This window comes from Strongylocentrotus purpuratus, unplaced genomic scaffold (assembly GCF_000002235.5).
Source record: "Strongylocentrotus purpuratus isolate Spur 01 unplaced genomic scaffold, Spur_5.0 spur5_scaffold_2, whole genome shotgun sequence".
NCBI lineage: Eukaryota > Metazoa > Echinodermata > Echinoidea > Camarodonta > Strongylocentrotidae > Strongylocentrotus > Strongylocentrotus purpuratus.
The window spans coordinates 31,450,192-31,470,938 of NW_022145605.1; the positions used below are offsets into that span (position 1 = coordinate 31,450,192).

The following is a 20,747-nucleotide window of genomic DNA, read 5'->3' on the forward strand; positions in this document are numbered from 1 at the left end:
CCTTTGACAATGAGGCAATATTTCAGACTTTGTAATATATCCAAACCCAATGTCCTCATACTGCGGCCATAGGCTTAATCTCAATATACAAGTAAGGGAACTAATAAAAACAGAGAGAAAATGTGTGCAAATCCTGTACTTCAAATGCCAATACTTAAGTTAAAAATCTAAAGCATTCTGAATATAAAAAGAGAATCAAACGCTGAACACTGGTGGTGCCTCTGAGTTCTGATATGAAAAGAAAAGTAAAACTCTCTTATTTCGGGCTAGTTCTTAACTACCTGACTTTTAAAGGGATAGTTGAGTTCTTGTTTCAGACCGCAAATGCCTTCAAAGTGCATGGTTATTGCTCTTATACTTATTTATGACATTGCTAGTGTTCTTTATAAGGACCTAACATTGCTATGAAAGTAATTTTAGACCTCAAAATGTGTGAAATTTAGCCAATACGATCAATCCAATTCAGCTCAACTTTAACAAAAATACGGTGACCGTTAATTAATAAAAACAATACACTGGCCGGTTGGTTGTGCGTATTATATATAACCAACACGAAAAAGCCAACAAAAAGCCAACATCGGCATTGGCTGGAATAAAACGTATAAGGCGCTATTCTCGTTTTTTCAACGGCTAGTTCAAATTATCGAATATGTGTGGGGCACCACAAATATTAGAAATCGTTATATTTATGGATAGTTCAGCTGCCTCTGAACTGATTTTGTTCAATCAAAGATTATTAGGTCATTTTGAATTGTATGATCTTTCAAATTTGACACTCAGCTTTTCATTATCTCACCAAAACAAATATTTTGTGTAGCGCCTTCTGCAACAAAACTCAACTAACCCTTTAATATGGCCATATTTCTTGAATTTATAAAAGCAGCAAGAAAGCTCATCAAAATTCCATATTTTAGCTGGAAAAAAAATCAAAGCTTTTGCGAATACAAAGAAACAAAGAGCAAGATCACACTCTGAAGGAGAAAATGAGAAACGCTTTAATATAGCATTTGCGGTGCCTCTGACAAGTACAGAATAAAATCCCTTGCTATAAATGGACAACTGCCAAATCCTCTGACTTCACCCTCTGTCCTCACAGCGAACAATGTCTTAATCTTAATAAACAGTCGCTGGCATTGGACATGCATTTCTCTTTCTTTCATCTTCTAGAAATGAAAAATTGAAGCATTGTATATTTCAAAGAAAAATATCTTGAGAAGAGTATAAATAAGAGCAGGTTGCTAATTTGGGATCATTCAAGTCTAGACGCCAGCATCAGTCGAAACAACCTGAGAAGTCATCAGAGAAACTGTAGGAAACTAGCTTATCTAAAATGGCTACAACTGTAAGTAAAATATAATCTATTCATTAATGATTTGTCATTAAGTATCAGTTCTTTGAATTCTTTTTTAAACGAAGTTAATCTGAAGTCTAGTGATATTTTATTCCTACATTTTATTCCGGAAAATGTTCTTGTCCAACTGTTGCAAATTCTGGTTTTAATGTTCCATTAAATATTTATTGATGTTGCCCATATCCTGCATATTATTCTTACAGAAAAAAATAAAATATAGATCTTAAATTCTGAGAACCAAAGAATTTAATAAAATGATACCATCGAGTGGTCAGTAATTTGCAGTAGTTTGTTGGGAAGTCGCTCTCGCCAAACTCTTCCTTATCAAGTGTAACAAGTATAATGAATATTTTCCTCTTTTCATGTTTTATTTTCTTCAGATGAAACTAACCATTGTACTATGCCTGATTGCTGTATCATACATCACCTTCTCAGAAGCATTCCGTAAGTTTTCTAGATTCATCAACGAATGGACAATTATCCATTATTTTTTACATTTATTTGATTATGTGGAGCTCCTGTAAGAAAAAAAGACTATTCTTTGAGCTTTCTTGCCTTCCGTAGACAACGTAGAGACGGGAGGACAAGTAAATTTAATTTATTGACCAAATTCCAGCTCTTCATTTAATTGACCAATGTGGTTCATTCTAATGCTTTACAAATTCGTAATTATGGTACACTGAGTTTACCGATTATTTGTGTCTATCAGCGCCCGTGCCAAACCAGAGATTGTGTCAATTGGCTACTGGGATTGTAAAAGGTTCACATTGTAAAAACAAAAGTAAAATATTATTAGGTCTGTTGGGGATGTGGGAGGGGACTGTTGTGTTGTAGCAGTTCATTCACTTGACTTTTAAACTAAGGGTTGAGGGTTCGCCTTTGCAAGACATTAATCCAAATTTGCTACTCTTTACCCACGTGTAAATGTGTACCTCAGAAAGAACCGCATTGAAGCTGTTGATGTTTTCTTTAGGACACAAATTCATTATTATTACTATAAGTATTATCATTATTATTATCATCATTATTATTATTATTAAAATTGTTATCATTATTGTTATCATCATCATTGCTATCATCCTTAATATCATTATTACCATTATTATCATCCTTTTCTTGTTTATAGCACGACAAAGTATCAATGATCACCTGATCAAATCTTGCCTCGGATACCAAGAGAAGAAGAGCGGAGAGGGCCATCGTTGTAACTCTGAAGTCCTCGATCACGTGCACGACTTCGCCGAGGGGGTGCAGGGGGCGGGGCCTGGGTACGACGGCGACCTGGTGGAGACGTTCCTCAAACAGGCCGACAACAACCAACTCTGTTACCTGGAAGGATCCGAGCTACGCAAAGTCGTCGGGGGCTGTGCCGCCATGGAGCTCGTGTGCGATGCCTTTACTCCAAGGGTCGTCGATATGTGCACAAGTGAGTAATTCACTTAAAGATGAAGTTGAGTTCTGGTCATGCGATTGCATTGTGAAAGAAACGGTGTGGAAACGACCAGAAAAGGTTGATCATCTAGCATATAAGAATTTGTGTATATCGCAAGGTTCTGGAATCATCAAAATGATAAGAAATTTGGCCAAGTCTTGGTAAAGTTACAAACACTTGCACAGAAAGATGTATATGGGACTACACGAACACATGGCGTAAAAAGCCGGCCCCCCGATTTTTACGATGTTACATGCATATTTAGAATATGAAGGCATTTGAAGAGCCATGCTTTTCAGGGAACATGTCTTAACTGATGTTCTTTCACACTTGCATAATAAAAATGAGTAATGCTCACAAATTATTTTTCACCTCTTCCCAGAACTCAACCTTCTCTTTAATAATTGTTTGTTTTTGTCCTTTTGAAAGATGAACATTTCGGGGGCTTAGCTAACTACTGGTACGGGGAGGGGAAAGGGGGAAAAGAAAAGAAGGGAAAGAAAGAGATGAAAGGAGTCTTCTTCTCTTTCACTCATTCTTCTTTTTATCACCAATTTTCTCCTTCTTCGCCCTTTTCTTTCTTTTTCTGCTTATTTCTCCTTCTCCTCCCCCTTCTTTCTTCTCCTCATCATCTTCTTTCGCCAGTGTACCTTTTTTGGTGTGATTATGAACACATTGCCGAGTTATGTGTGCCTAGTCGTTCGAGGTTTGAGATTTTAGAGACAAAATGTGCAAAAAGAAAATCTCTAATGCAATACTTTTACAAATGTTTTGCTTATTTTCAAGCAATTCCATGATCAAGAATTGTTGACTTTTTCATAATTATAATGACAGTTGCACGTTCCAGCATTGGAAAATTTGAACCAATCGATGACTGTTTTGCACTAACCGATGACCCGTATTATGTATATCTAACTTGCAACAGAATTTCGTTGGAACTCATTCCCGCCCATTTTGGAAATATCATAACAGTCCACGTACCTTTCCCTGTTCATTTTACAGCCCTACAGAATGCAATTCCTCCCCCAACTCTGCCGGCGACAACACAGCGCCCCCAAACCGCTGCACCCACGACAGGTATGCCAGCTCCCACTGTCTAGATCAACATCATTATCAATTCTCAAACTCCGACATCCAACCAGTCATCTTATCACCAAGGTAACGGTTATTGATGAAAATGCGCAGTTGGCACCACACGAGCAACAACACACGGTACATCAGCCGAAACAACTTCAGCAGCTTGACCATGCAGCTACTACTGTCTAGACCAACATCCTCTTCAATTCTCAAACTCCGACATCCAGTCACTCATCTTATCACCGTGGCAACGATGATTGATTAAGATGTGCAGTTGGCACCATACGAGCAACAACACACGGTACATCAGCCGAAACAACTTCAGCAGCTTGACCATGCAGCTACTACTGTCTAGACCAACATCCTCTTCAATACTCAAACTCCAACATCCAACCAGTCATCTTATCACCATGTTATTAAACGGTAATTGATGAAAAGGCGCAGTGGGCACCACACGAGCAACAACACACGGTACATCAGCCGAAACAACTTCAGCAGCTTGACCATGCAGCTACTACTATCTAGACCAACATCCTCTTCAATTCTCAAACTCCAACATCCAACCAGTCATCTTATCACCAAGGTAACGGTTATTGATGAAAATACGCAGTTGGCACCACACAAGCAACTACACACGGTACATCAGCCGAAACAACTTCAGCAGTTTAACCATGCAGCTACTACTGTATAGACCAACATCCTCTTCAATTCTCAAACTCCAACATCCAACCAGTCATCTCATCACCATGGTATTAAACGGGAATTGATGAAAATGCCCTGTGGGCACCACACCAGTAACAACACAAGGTCCAAAAACCGGAACAGCTACAACAGCTTTACCACCTACCACTGTCTAGACCAACACTCACTTCACCGTCTCAAACTCTAACGTCATGGTAACATCATTATGATAACAGCGGTCGATTAGGATTCACATTCAGAAGAATAGAACTTATCGATCTATATCTCTCTTACTATAGTGATCTGAAGTTACTAATTATTTCCTCACGTACGGTTTGTTTCTTACCATTGAGAAAATGATTGTGATTTGTATGTATATTTTGTTTTCTTTCGCTAATTTATGATTATTCAAAGATGAGTAAAAACGTTCATTAAAATTTAAAAAAATATTCAAACGTGTTTTGATCATTTTTATTTGACTGTGTTTGAATTGTTAGGATGCAGACATTGATGTTTAATTTTGCGACGAAGAACTATAAAATAAAGTCATTGATAAATGTAAGTTACAAATATGTAGAGAGATTGATAACGTAAGAAAAAAAGAACATCCGATTGAGAGAGAGCGAGAGAGAGAGAGAGAGAGAGAGAGAGAGAGAGAAAAGAGAGAGAGCGAGGATATGTGATGAGATAAAAAGAGAGGGCGGAAGAGAGAGAAGGAGAAAGAGAAAGAGAAAAAGAAAGATAGGGAGAGAAAGAAAGAAAGAAATATAGGGAAACAGACAGACAGAAACGAAACAAACTGATAAAGATAGAGAAAGGAGAAGAGACATGAAAAGAAAAGGGAAAGAAGGATAATAATTCATTTATTACAAAGAGTCATTTTTGTTGCGAACAGTGAAACATATAACTTCGCTAGCAAGACATTTATGCGAAGTTTCGCGAGCGGAACAGACAAAAGTGCCATGCCGCGAAATGATTGAATTAAAACATAACATTTATCCACAGTCCAATAATCCTGACATAAACATTTGGACAATTAAGTTATCAAAATTATCTTTTACTAAAATTTAACTAAATATAATGAATACCATTCCTAAGTAGTATCTAGGTATAAACCTTAAACATTATGTTCCATATATTAAAATGACTGATATTATATGAACTTGTATGTATCCTATAAGCATAGGCCTATCTCGCAGGGTTGCAAATCGGGAGGCCCTAAAATTTCTACAGGTTTTTGCATTCTAGATATTTGTTGGGATATAAGTCGGAGTGACAAAGTCAATTATTGAATTAAACTCTTGGAATTATTAAAGTATAAAAAGTAACTCTCATTGTAATGCCTTATTCGTCTACACATTACGTTTCTATGGGATATATTGATTTTACATATTTCAAACATGAATGTTTCCTTTCTATTTTTTCATAACTATTCATACGATTCTTAAAAATAATCTGTTAAAATATTGCCAATATTAATGAGGCGGAAATATACAATGCTTCAAAAGACTTCAACGGAAACATTAACAAAGCAAATTTGACGGAAAATCCCATTATAAATGATGTATTTATAATACAATTTGCGATGAACATGATATTACTACATGGTCATTCTGGTTAATGTCATTTATTTAGATGAATATTGTCTCATCAAAACCGTCTATAACCGAAATAAACATAGGCTAACTAAAAACAAACAAAGAACCAAACTAAAAACATATGAACAAATGAATTGGCCATTTTTCTTTTGAGTATTATGATGAATGATTCATTGCTTTGGTTTCGTTTTCATTCGAGTTATCCTTTGACAATGAGGCCCGATTAAATTATCCGAAATATCACTTATCAAATCACTTCTGATAGAAAAGTTCACAAGTCAATCCTGTACACTGTGAAAAGATTGGGCAATATTTTTTCAACACTTTGCCCAACGTTGTGCTTATAGTCAACCCAACCATTTATTGGGCAATATTTTGCCCAGTGGTATTGGTAAACGTAAGTACCCTACTTCACACGTGCATAATTGATTCGTATTCTGACCAAAATTTCGGCAAAAGATATGACCCTTCAATCGCCCAACTAGGGTAGCCCACTTGTTGGGAAAATCTTGACCAACTGTTGGGCAAAATACGAAAATATTGCTCAATAGATGGTTGGGTTGACTATTGGCAAAGTGTATAATTTAACCCATGAACCTGTGAGACAGGAAACTATCACTAGAGAATTCTGCAGTGACAACACACTCCGAAAATGTAATAACTTTGTTTTCCTCCCTTTTGTTAAAGTATTTCTGACCCGCCTCGCACATGCGAGGTAACAGTCAGTGCATGGAGGGAAAAACAAAAATCGGTTTCATGTCGTAAACAATACATTTATAAAGCGCCATTCATTAAAAACAAAGTGCATAAAACAAGGAATAAAACAAGGAATACCTTCACAAAAATAAAGAAAGAGAACATGTTCATACGAAGCGTATCATATCACATGCATTGTATACAGAAATGGGTTTATGGGATTTGATTTGATTCGATTTTTTTCTGCATTAACAAAATCGATAACAATATTAATTTAAAATAGACTAAGTATTTCCTGACAGTGAATCATGAATAAGCAAATATATATAACAATTGTTATTTTGAAAAACGAAATGATAAAGTGTCATTAATTGGTCATTCATTAACTTCTTTCAAACGAATTTCTAATATTGTGTTTTTAAGCATTTTGTGTATTTTTTTACTGATGTAATAAAGAAAAAAATCTTATTGGTTAGAATAGGAAATGTTTAATCATGTTAACAGGACATCGATGAAAAACAGCTTTGCTGATTCGATTGTTTCTTTTTTATCCTGTATAAATATGTCAAATAAATAAATTAATTAATTAGTTAATTAATACTAAATTTCGTCAAACATTATACAATTATTTGCGTAAAAAAGGACTGTCAATGTTAGCAGATTGCTTGAAAATAAGACAGCCCCAGCAAAAAAACTCATGAAATAGATAAAGACATTTATTTATTAAGCAGGATGGATAAGTAATTGAAAATACAAATTAAAGGATGATGATTTTGACAATGCAGATGAGGAGGATGCTGCTGCTGCTGCTGATGATGATGATGATGATGATGATGATGATGAGGATGAAGATGATGATGATGATGGCGATGATGGTGATGACGATGATGATACACGTGGCATGAGAGTTTGGTCCAAACTTTTCAGCTACTATATTCTTTAACATATCTGGATTATAAAGAGGGACGTTTCTCTTATCAATTCTTAAAAACTGACATTCAAAGAATGAGAAACCTCACATAATATGACATTTGTCATTTTTCCCTGAAATCAAACTTCTCTTCAAGCGAATAATAACAAAAGTTATTAAGGTATTTGAAGGAAATTGTTTTGATTATTATATATTTGTGTATTGACGTTCTACTATAAAAAATATTTTTTTTTAATTGTGAAATTTCGACCCAACATTTGGACTGGCAGAATTGCTTGGGGATTTATTTAGTAAAAGAAAAGAGAAGATACGCAGTTAAAGGTAAATGATGCAATTAGGTTTTAGGGTTGAGGGTCGGGGCTAAAATTAGGAATGCAGTTAGCTTTATATAAAGTTGACTTGAAGCAATTGTCTCATTTACTGTTCAACGACCCCCCCCCCCCCTCCCCCATCTTTCTCTCTCTTTCATCTCTCTTTCTCTCTCTCTCTCTCTCTCTCTCTCTCTCTCTCCAGAACTTCTACATTGGTGACCCTGTCCATGCACCTACAGTAATTCCTTTCATTTCTCTCTTAGGTAACATTTCCAAACTGCCAATCAACCTTTCCTCTGCTCACCTAATAATATTGTCCAAGTTTAATTTGGAGCCATACAATGCTACTCTACAAACCGTACCTAATTATGACAAGATTTTCCTTTGATTTACAACCCTAAATCCCTTCTTTTTTTTTAATTAGCGGATTTTCGCCTCCATAATAATTCGCCCCATACCACCTGACTGTACTGACTGATATTGGGTGTGGTCTCTCATTACCCCCACACAATATCCAAAAATGAAAGTTTAAGGGGCTATTCCACCCATTTTGGCCTCGATATTGACGCACAAGGCGATTAATATTCCGAACAAAGAACCAACCGTCTGGGAAAATTAAATCAAGGTAAGTGGATTATTTGCAAAGCCTCGGAAACATTAGTCCGCGAATGGAGTGGACAATGTTTCATTTCTCTAGCTTCGTGCTTGGTTAAAACATTGCATGCATCCTTGCAAAGAGCTTTAACTTAATCGCAAACATCCAGTCGTTTTTGCCCAACTTATGTGTTCTAATAAATCCTCTTGAGTCCAGAATTCAAGCCCTATTTTTCTAGATTTGGGGAAAGTGTATAAATATGAGGTCCGTGACCACTACTGATCATTCAAGTCTAGAAGACAAACAGACAAGGAACCTGCAAAGAAGTAATTAGCTGTACCAAGACTCGATCATCAAATCTTCAAAATGGCAACAACGGTAAGTAAAAACTGAGTTTTAACAATTCTACTACTATGACAGCCACGAACGATCAAAAAATTGGTATCGAAACCTTTACTGATATCAACAAATTGATTTAGATTAATACCTTCAATACCTTTTTTTGTGTTTAGTTTTTTATAAACAATCTAATGTGTAATCTGCAATTTTGATTTTTGTTTTTCAAAGTGAATAAATTGATGTTTGGTTAACAAAATTACGTTGGAAGCTGTCTTGTAGATGAGAAAGCGGTCATTCTTTTTATTTATTCCATGGATAAATTAAATCTAATTTATAGAATAATTGTTGCTTCCTATTGTACTTTGTGTAGATGAAGCTGGTCATCTCACTGTGCGTGGTCGCCATATCGTGCCTTGCCGTCTCAGATGCTTTCCGTAAGTACTAAGAATAATAGCTTATGCTAAACGTCAGTCATAAGAACAAGAAAAAATAGGTCAACGTATTCCATACGCTAAGGCAGGATAAAAATGTGTACAAATGACGGTGTAATGAGTGTGTAAATATCTTGTAATTTCGCTGTGGACATTTATTAAAACTATGTAAATAACTATTTGCACAGCTTGCGTTTAGTTGTTGTAGCAGCGCTCTGATCAGTATGCTGTAAGAGCACTAAATATGAAGAAGAAAAAAAATTATTTGTATTATTATGATTAGTATATATTATTGTTACTCTTGCTATTATTATGTTATAATTATTATTATTATATCAGTATCACTACTATTATTACTACTATTAGTAGTAATAGTAGTATCATTATTAACATTGTTAATTATAATATTATAAACATCATAATCTATATATCTATCTATTTTTCAGTGATGAGCGTCAACGATCACCTGATTAAATCCTGCTCCGGTTTCGCGGAGAAGAAGCGCGGCGAGGGCTACCGTTGCAACTCCGAGGTCATTGACCACGTCCACGACTACGCCGAGCAGTTCGACATCGCCGGCTACGACGGTGACCTGGTCGAGAACTACCTCGACATGGCCAATGGTGGCGGTATGTGCTACATGGAAGGTGCTGCTCTCCGCGTCGTGAAGGGTGAATGCGCAGCCATGGAGCTTGCCTGCAATGACGTTGAACCCAAGGTCATCGATTTCTGTTCCAGTGAGTGATTTTTATTTTCATACTTTATCACGCTAAAAATAAAAATTGAGGAGGCCCGCAGAACCAAGCAGGTTGACTAGTCGTCCGCTGATGACTGTTTTATCATGATGACGAACAGTCAACCTGTTTGGAACGTCAAGCATCGATCTCTCTTTGCATTCATAATCTGGTTCACCAATCCTTTTCAGGACTCCTCCCATGAAAGAATACTTGACTTAATTTTACTACCTCTATCCATACACTACCATATGCAAGTGCAGCTAATGTTCCCGTACGTCACAAACGGCATTTAAGAATTAAGTACACGTATATATCTCATGATTGAATTAGTTTAGTAAGCCTACTAGAGTTCTTATCAGACCAAATATAAAAAGAAAAGACACGTTTGGTGTTAATGTTCAGAACTCTACAATAACGCACGGGACACCAAATTACCACATATCTTGGACTTGCCCATAACCTTAATTCATTTTGTAATCGCCGCTATTTTCTTCTCCCTTCTCGCATTAAACAGAGCTCAAGAAGGCCCAAGCAGCCGCCACCACCGCTACCCCAACCACCACCGATACCCCCACCGAGGCACCAGAGAAGCCAGAGGTCGAGGTCCCCACCGTCGGCGGACGCGCTCACGCCTTCCAGTAAATTAACGCTTTCGACGACGAATTCATTCATGCCTTCGTCGAGTCATACTGTATCATATCACCATGGCGACGATAGAAAGAGATTAATAACGTTACCATGCAAGGAAGCTGCACTTTTAATAGTTGGGGTCCAATTTTATTTCAATCATTTCGTTTACAGCAATGTCCTCTAAATGATATAGATCTTTGATTTTGAATTTTGTAAGCAGTTTAAAATCGGATAACAAGATTTTATTCCTTACCCTTGATACTATCATCTGCAATATGCAGTTGGTTGTTTAAAAAGATTTTTGTTTGTATATTTTGTTATGTTCTTCACTGTAATTGGCATTAAAATGATGATAATATCACTATGAAAACAGATGATTCAAATTGATGTATGATTTAATATAGTTATCTAATCGGGTAATTCATTATAGTTTGAATATAGCTGCACCGGTTTCCGTTATGAAAATGAAACAGAGAGGGTTGGGGAGAGAGGGGGGATAACGTGAGAGAGAGGGATAAAGAAAGAGCACAAGAGAAAGAGAGAGACAGAGAGAGAGAGAGAGAGAGAGAGAGAGCGAGGAGAGAGAGAGAGAGAGAGAGAGAGCGAGAGGGGGACGGGGGAAAGGGGAACAGGAGAGGAGACGTTCAAACAAGAAAAAGATGGGCAAAATGATTTGTGTAACAATGGGATATAGGAAATTAAGGAGAAAGGTGAGTGAAAATCATAAGATTGTATTAGGAACAAATAAATGAGACAATAATAAAATCAAGCAAGAGTGAATAACTAATAAATTAGATTAAAAACCGATCATGAAAACAAAAACTTAAAACAAAAGGATTCGGAGGAGATTACGGAAACATTGGTCTGTATCCTCTATCGCTCTCACTCTCGTTCTCCCCTCCCTCCCCTCTCTCTCTCTCTCTCTCTCTCTCTCTCTCTCTCTCTCTCTCTATCTATCTCTCTCTCTTTCTCCCTCTCTCTCTCTTAGTGACAAACAAACTTAGTTATTGTTAATCGCAATTTGTTCCATCTGAAAATATTTCCGTGTGGTTTGATCACTGAGTACGGCACAGCCAATTTAAAAGTCTAAGAGTAAGAGTCATTTTAAAAAGCATAATGATTTTCTTGAAATAAAATAACATCATATATTTTCTCCGATTATCTTTAATTATTAGTAAATAACAGAGGAACAGAATGTGTTATGGATACCAAAAAAAAACATATACAAGTACGAAATGATTTTGCTTGAAATTTAGTCGAATGAAATTTGTTTGCGATATTTCAGACTGAATGTATGTACAATATTAATATACTAAGCGCAGTAAAAAAAAATATATTAAAACAAGATGTAAGCCGTTGACGTTGAGCCAAATTCTAGAAACAAGTTTGAACCATTGTAAACCTCATAAGTTTACGTCAATCTAATCACTCATCGCCGTCAGTCTGGCATACAGCCTGAAAGAGGAGGTTGATTTTCTAAAAAAGTAGACAGATAACATGTAACCTTTTAAGATTATTTTTATGTTAGTGTGGAAGAGTATTATAGAAAAGGGGCCCCGACAAAGGATGGCTCGTTCCCACACAGATCCCTTCAATAGCGATCACTTGATTTTTAAGCCCGTACGAATTGAGGGGGCTGCAGCGACGTGGGCACTGGAGGACGTGGGATTTTTAGGCGTTTACGGTTTAATGCAAGGTTTTTTTAATCGATCAATGAATGAATTCTTGACAATAAACTATTTTTACCCCCGTTGTTTGTGACTAAAATATTATTTTCATATGTTAGCAAATGGTTTCAACGAAAGAGGAACGAAACAGGTGCACAATATCCCATTTAAAAGTTAATAGTAGAATAATGTGCAATGGCATAGCATGGGTTCGCCATAGAAGGGGTTCCGGTATCGGGGGTGGGGGGGGGGGGGCACTAGGTGAATAAAATACGAAAAAACAAGAGTTTTGTATTATCATATAGATGAATATCTGATAGAGAACGGAACAAAGTCAAGGAAGATGAGGGTAGGGAGGAAGAGGCTTGTTGGCAACAATACAAACGGGAAAACTTAAAATAAGAACAAGTTTAATAGACTTAGTGGAAAGAGATAGAGAAAGGATGAAAAGAATGATTGTGAAGACACAGACAGAGAGAGAGAGAGAGAAAGAGAGGGGAAATGTATTGTATACACACAGAGAGCGAGAGATAGAGAGAGAGGGGGAGATAGAGAGAGAGGGGGAGAGGGAGGGAGATAGACAGACAGACAGACAGAGAAAGAGAGACACAGAGTGAGGAAGAGAGAGAGAGACACACACACACACACACATAGAGAGCGAGAGATAGAGAGAGATAGAGGGGGTAGAGAGACAGGGAGAGGAAGGGAGGGAGATAGACAGACAGACAGACAGAGAAATAGAGACACAGAGTGAGGAAGAGAGAGAGACACACACACACATAGAGAGGGAGAAAAAACGGAGGTATTCAAAATGAGATTACAATATGAAAGGCGTAATATGCCTATACAATATATGATATAGGGGCCTCTATAATGACGTACTTGTATGGCTTTAGTTTTTAGTTAAAGTTTTTATTTGTAGTGATAATCTTTAAAGAAAATCCATTGAACATTGTTGAATATATTGACCCGTCAGCCCACTTGAAGGAACAATGGTGCTTTTCAAATATTTATGAATCGCTCAAGAAATATTTGGCCTTGGAATGATCCGCACTGCATCTAAATGAAACAATACATGTTGGCATTGGTTTAGGCATTTTTCATTCTTACTAATCCATCATTCAAATTTTGTTTCATTGTTTGCCATTTTAACATATATTATGTTCAGAATTTATTCACATTTTTTAATTCTGGGAAAGACTATAAATATGGGATTTCTTACCACAGTTGACAGTAAGCATCCAGACGCGAACAACCTGTACTTGAAATTCATCTGTATATTAATACAAAACTCTGGTAAAATATTCGTCATGGCCAAATCGGTATGTATTACTCAATTATTTCATTATTCAACCTATACCTTTGTTTAGGTAAAAATGTTCGCTCTCTTAGTTTGATTATGTTCTCAATTCTTTATGTTCACCATATGTTGCATTATTGATGTCGTGTTTGATTGTCTTGATTAATTGCTTTGCAATTTTCTTGTTATTGCGTCGACTGGGACTAATATTTACCTCTTCTTATGTTTATATTTTTTTTACCAAGAATACAATACATTGTAACATTTACATCACCGGTCTTGTGTACAAATATATATTAATAAAAACATTTTTGAATGAAGAAATAGAGGATCAAAAAACAAACTGATGGCTACTTTAATATCTCAATGACACGGCTCATTTATTGTGTGTATCTTTCGGAAGGCCGTTCCTGTTTTTTAAACGGAGAAGTTTTCTACTTGAATACATACATGTATTTTAAAGCTAATCTTGAATTAGTTTGGCACTAACGTATTTACCTTTGAGTCCGAGTTTCAATTAAAAGTCTGTTTTTGACTGCAAAAAATATGCATGCCAAATATTTTTCGAAAATCTTATCAAACATATTTATAACAAATTGTACAGAAATAGCAGCCGTCATTATTTGCTTATTGAAGATAAATGAACATGTAGATATCGATACATGTCTGATGAGAAGGGTGTATTGTTCTTTTAATGTTACGAGATATGTATGAAACAATTCCTATTTCTATATCTCCCTGTTAGTTGAACCTCACCATCGCATTATGCCTGTTTGCTGTCACCTACGTCAGTATGGTCAGTGTTTCAGAAGCTGCTCCTCGTAAGTTGAAGGGGGAAAAATGGATAACAATGAGTAATTATGCAGTATGGTTAATATCGTGATTAATTCACACGACATTCCCCCGCCCTCGCCAAAATAATGTAGTTGTGAATATCATTATTAATACTACCGCCTCATGTTGTTTATTTCTATGTATAAGACATATTTAGTTTCGTCGAATGAGGAGGCTTATTTGTCAGATATTAATCAATATCACAACAATTAAGGAGAGATTAAATATTTATTTATTCCAATTTTTCCTATTTCGACCCCTGTCATCGAAGAAAAATAATACAAAAGAGTAAATAAACAGAAAAAACGGTGGTAGACCTATTCTTTTACAATGATGATTAATTACTATTACTATTATTATTATTATTATTACAAGAAGTTTAGATACAAGTATTGAAAGGGAATGCTGATGAGGCTTCATAGGGGGATTCTTGTTATTATCATCATTATTTTCATTCTGTTTTTTGTTGTTGCAGTAATGAGCATTAACGACCACCTCCTCAAGAATTGCCTGGGCTATTTTGCCGAGATGCGCGAAGAAGGGACCACCGTGTGTGACTCGGAGATCATTGACCAGGTCCACGACCACGCGGAAGAGCTCAACTTTCCCGGATACGACGGCGACCTGGTGGAGGACTTTCTCGATTTGGCCAATGATGGCGGGCTCTGCTACCTCGAAGGTTCAACGATTAATGTAGTGAAGGGTGACTGCGCTGCCATGGGGCTTGTCTGCCAAGCCTTCGAACCCAAAGTCGTCGACCGTTGCGGACGTGAGTACTTGCATACTTTAAGATGATTTTTCCCCTTTGTTTTGTCTTTGGGCTGTTGAAATGCACCGGAATATATATAGAGAGATAGATAGAGAAAGAGAGAGAGAGAGAGAGAGAGAGAGAGAGAGAGAGAGGGAGGGGGGGGGGGGGAGAGAGAGAGAGAGAGAGAGAGAGGGGGGGGGTAAGGGAGTGACGCATACAAACCAAGACTCGTGTGCACACAAGTTCAAAATGAAAAGGCGAGTGGAGGGGGGTGGGGAAAGAAAGATTTAGAAAAGGGTTTGAATAGATAATGAGAAAATGAAAGAGAGAAAGCGGGGAGAGAGGTTAAGTAGAGGTAGAGAATGGGAAAGCGAAAGGGTAAGATGAGGGACTGAGGGACCGAGAGAAGAAAACAAATAATAACTGCATAAATATTTATGAAATCCCGCTGTCCATCTAGAATACTGCAAAAGTACCAATTGAACATAACAATTTTGTTTTAAAACTAAAAATATATTCTCATCCATTCCCAATTTTGCTTGCAGCGCTAAGGAAGCAGGCTAGCGCAATCACCCCCTCACCGGTCACAGAGGCCCCAATGACCCAGCCAGCTACAGTAAACATCTAGACTGACACGCCCTCGTCCCTTAGATCCAACCAATGGGAGACGGTGTTCAACCTGTCACTCATCATAATAATCACCATGGAGACGGAAATCTTCATAATCCAGAGCTTATCTACGTTAATCGTTTGTAACACAAACCGGCATTTCCAAATTTAACGAACTATAGTGTGCAATGGTGTCGCATATATTTTCAGTAATTGCCAAAACTAATATACGTGTTTTATTTAATTTTTGATTATTTGGAAAAAGTTAAGTATCTTTTTGATGAACATTGGTATGTTTGTATATTTTGGAGTTAGTTATATTATTTGTTTTTTGTTAATATTTGAACTGTGTAAAAAGGGGGCATTATAAATGTTCTGTTTCGTCTTTGTTTAGGAAATTTAGGTTCGTTTGTATATTTTGTTAAATTGCTTTAAGTTCTTGTCTGCTTATTTTTACTGCATATTGTGGCATTATCGGTTTCGTCTTTGTTTTTATTTATATCTATGTATTTTTTAATACTATTGTTTTCACTGCATCGGTTCTCCTTTAACATTTATAAAAATGTTTACCAAGTAATTCGCATCAAATCATTTTCACGTTTTTCAAAGTGCTCGGAGTAATGTCATACTTTGTAAAATGAACAATCGATTGAATAAATTAATTACCTAAATGATAATGAACATTTTACATCATTTGCGTTGAAGGAAGGGTTAATTTATATGGGGATAGAGGAAAAGAGGGGGAAAAACAATGGGGGAAGGAAGAGAGAGGGCGAGAAATGGACAGAGAGAGAGAGAGAAAGAGAGAGGAGGGGGAGGGCAAGAGGGAGGGAGGGGGAGGAAGAGAGAGGGAGAGTGGATGAAGATAAGAATAAATTAGAAGAGACGTAAACAAAAGACCGAAAGGCAGAGAGAGAGAGAGAGGGGGATCACACCAAAAATGCTTCTACCATTCTTTACCTGAATAAATCTTTGAGGACGTGATTATGTGACTTTTGAAAGAAAATTATGCTATGGTTTCCAAAGATTCTGCCCCCCCCCCCCCACCCCAACCCACCTCTCCCCTTCTCTAGATAATATATGTCGGTGTCAAGTTTGAATAAACAACACAACTTGTTAACTAAACCATTTAAATCATTAAGGGAAAGCCAGCCTAATCTTATTTGATATCAGAAACGTTGCTTTTGATTCCGAACGCTAATTCTTTCTGACATAATTGATATCAAATCCTTTCGACACGAAACGCAAGGTAGGCCCTGTCTCGAATGTTAATCTTCTAGTCTCAAGTGATTGGGAAGGGCGATGGTTGTCTAGCTTAACACGGCCTGTACATGATACTTTGTTCAGGATTTAGGTTACATGACGATTGCAGGGATGTATTGTTTTCAATCATATGACGTTGGTTTCAAACATTATTCTTGTTTGAACGTTTGTCAGAGGATACAATATGGTACCGTAGACCGATGCGTCAGAAACTTGTCTAGAGGTTCGATGACAGACGCGTCCCGGCGATTGATGTTCCGCGGTCAATTGTGAAATTCGTATAACTTCAACCTTGAACCAAAAACTATACTTACCTTAACCCTTTAAACCTTAAATCTATGAATTAAAACCCAATTGCAACCCTTATCCTTACCCTGCGTGTTTTACGAAAGAAAACAAGGAGACAAATTTCGAGAGTTAGGCCTATGTCGGAAACCCAGTTTAAAATAAGGTATAACCAGAGGTTGCTATATGTATATAACGTCGCAAAAACTACTTTATTCATACTAAGGTAAAGGTTACCTGACGCAGACCCCCAAGATAGACAAGAAAAACAGTTACATGTGTATCATGGCTGAAGTCAATACTCTATGACACACTTGTTTGCTGGCAATCATAATTTGATTTTGGAAGAATTTGCAATATTATTTGATATCAAAATTCATACCTATAAAATCTTAATGATCGTTGATTTTAATAGACATTATGATTGATAAAATTATAGTTTCAAAGGATTTCAAACTTTCTCAGAGAAGGAATATCTAAATTGCTTTAGAATCATAGTGACGTCATACCAGTAATACGTTGTCTACAATATAAAGCTGATTCGGTTTTTATTCTGACTAACGTTTTTAGCGCTCATTTCAATATTTATAACGTACATCAGGAAGATGATGTTTTTCTAGATATATATATTGTATCTAATGTAATTGCCATTTCTTTGAAATTCGGATCGCCGAAAGGTCGTTTCGTCTGCGGTTGGCTTAAAACCTTAAAATATTTAATTACACTTTCAACATTCATACTCATTGTTTAATTCAATAAAGGATATGATTCGACTGTCATTGATCGAATTAAAAGAAATTCTATATCTAAAACAATTGTCATGATCGTTATCTCAAACGTCATCGAATCCACCGCACTAACACTGTGAGCTTTACCCAAATAAAGAACTCAATACGGGGAGAGATGTAAGTGAGCTGACGATTTGGTTGATATTGCATATTCGTATGCTCGCATTTCACCATCGATGTAATATATAGAATATGTTGCGTTATGAGATTTATTCCTTTTTTCCAATTCTGTTCTAACAGCCAGCCAAGAGTTATTTCATTAGGAATAATGAACAAACACATGCTCAGAAATCAATCGTACAGATACTTGTCTTCGACTCGGTTTGTTAGATTTAAGATGATAAGATGAGATATGATTTCAAAATGGGATAAGAAGGTTGGAAACAGATGATGCCATGATTAAATTGAGAAACGTTATATATGAATAATTATCCCCAAAATGAATTTGATATGCGATCTGCATGACGACGTTGGTATTCATTAAAACCGTCTGAGAAGCAAAATTATATCATATTAAAGTGTCACTTCAAATACAGGAATTCTGTTTCATTGTCTCCCCTCTAGAAACCATGATAAAAAAATGAAACATTGATAGAAACTCTTAGATTTACAGCAACATTTGTTTTAAAGGCCAAAATGTGTATGAAGTAGCGCTATTGAAACGTTAAAGTAATCTTGATAAAATATTCATAAAAGTATGAAGGACAATTGACATTTTTTTCAAATTTAAAATGAATATGCAAGGAGGATCACGAAATACTGGCAATCACGATGAATATTTCAAGTCAGCATTGCCTATATAGAAGTATAATATTGGTCGTACTCTAATGATTTGTACATGCCCAGACATTATCATCCAGTGGTCAGATCCATGAGCCTGGTGGATTGAGGGGAGGGGGGGGGGGGCAAATGAATGATCAAAACAAAATCAAACAAAACGCAATTCGGGCATATTTAATCCTCGTCATATTAATAATAATGATTATAATAAACGGTGCTTATAAAGCGCTTTCCACCGAAGTCTACAAAAAAACAATGACAAACATTAACATATTAAACAAAAAAATAGCAAATAAAAAAAACCGTAAATTACAATACATTTTAAATAAACATCAATGTGAACAGAGTAGACAATGCGTACGAATTGACTTACACTCAACGAAAGAAATGGTGCTAAATCAATCAGAGTGACTTTGTTAAAGATAAACTTGAGTTCTGGTAATGCGATTGCATTGTGAAAGAAAAGGTGTGGAATGAATCAGAAAAGTTGATCATATAGCATGTAAGTAATGGTGTGTAATGCAAGGTTCTGGAGTCATCAAAATCATCATAAATTTGGCAGAGTCTTGGTAAAGTAACAATCACTTACACAGAAAGATGTATATGGGACAACACACATGGTGTCGGGGCTAGTACTACCCTGATTTCCTTATCTTTCTATGCTCATTACTCAGCCAGTATACATTTTCTTCCAAAATTATTTGGCACATGACATTTGTTTGTAATCTTGAACATTCAGTGTAAGCTTCGTTAGATTCTGTGAGAATTCATTTTTTTTTTTTTTTACCACAACTCAAGTTTATCTTTAAACACGAGCGAGTGAAATTATTCCCAGACGCAGTCAAAAATGCAGACAGACAAAAAACAAAAAGAAAACAAAAAGATGACAGACCCCTCCCACATCCTTCTCTTACCCTATGCCCTTGTTCTCTCGGCGCACGCCATTCACCTTCTATTACCAATGTCACAAAACAAATGACGTCACTGCCCCCTCAATTATAATTTATGAATTATGAATTCTGTCTGACTAGCAACGGTTATTGTAGACCAATTATAAATTACTTTGATCTTTTTATATTCCTGCAATCGGGGAGGTGTACATTAGCTTCACCAAATCCTGGATAAGCAAAATATTTGTTTAATATTTGTTTTAATGCTATTTGATTTTAAATTACGTTGCTTTTTCCATTCTATAGGATATGCCATTAATATTCCCTTAGCCCCATAGTTTGAAGAAAAAAAACTGTGCACTTGATTTGAGGTGCTGTTATAATTCATTGTAAATATGCCAATCATAAAAATACTTGTAATACACAAATTCGAAGAGTTTTGACTGAGTGGTTAGAAGTGGTAATATAGGTAATATTGTTTTTTCTCATGGAATTCTAAATAATTCTCCTGATATTATACCTTTTTGTTTAATATTTGTTTAAATATTTTGTTTAAAGAGTACACTCTTTCTGGGTTTTATTTCATCACAGGTATAATGTTAGGGTTATGTTTGGATAGAGATTTTAGGTGAAGTTTAGACTTAAAGTGACTCGGTAACATTGCCTCAGATTGTGAAATATAATCCTGGAATTAGCTCATGCTGCAATCATAATTATAAACCTCTAGGTCAGTCAGGAATCCCATGAATTTTACAAGCCGATCGCCCGTCT

General features: G+C 36.3%; 2 protein-coding genes across 2 annotated transcripts; both read left to right on the plus strand.

Annotated features, from left to right (window-relative positions):
* The first annotated feature begins 1,274 nt into the window (after window positions 1-1,274).
* LOC115918162 lies at window positions 1,275-4,078 on the plus strand. Its single transcript, XM_030991344.1, has 4 exons — window positions 1,275-1,342; window positions 1,732-1,795; window positions 2,478-2,777; window positions 3,786-4,078. Exons 1-4 carry the CDS (start codon window positions 1,331-1,333, stop codon window positions 3,881-3,883), a joined length of 474 nt encoding a protein of 157 aa, XP_030847204.1. The 5' UTR covers window positions 1,275-1,330; the 3' UTR covers window positions 3,884-4,078.
* Window positions 4,079-9,038: 4,960 nt separating this feature from the next.
* Window positions 9,039-10,925, plus strand: LOC115926477. The gene is made up of 4 exons (XM_030991225.1): window positions 9,039-9,050; window positions 9,382-9,445; window positions 9,889-10,179; window positions 10,694-10,925. The coding sequence occupies exons 1-4, from the start codon at window positions 9,039-9,041 to the stop codon at window positions 10,819-10,821; spliced, it is 495 nt and encodes a 164-aa protein (XP_030847085.1). The 3' UTR covers window positions 10,822-10,925.
* Window positions 10,926-20,747: the final 9,822 nt, after the last annotated feature.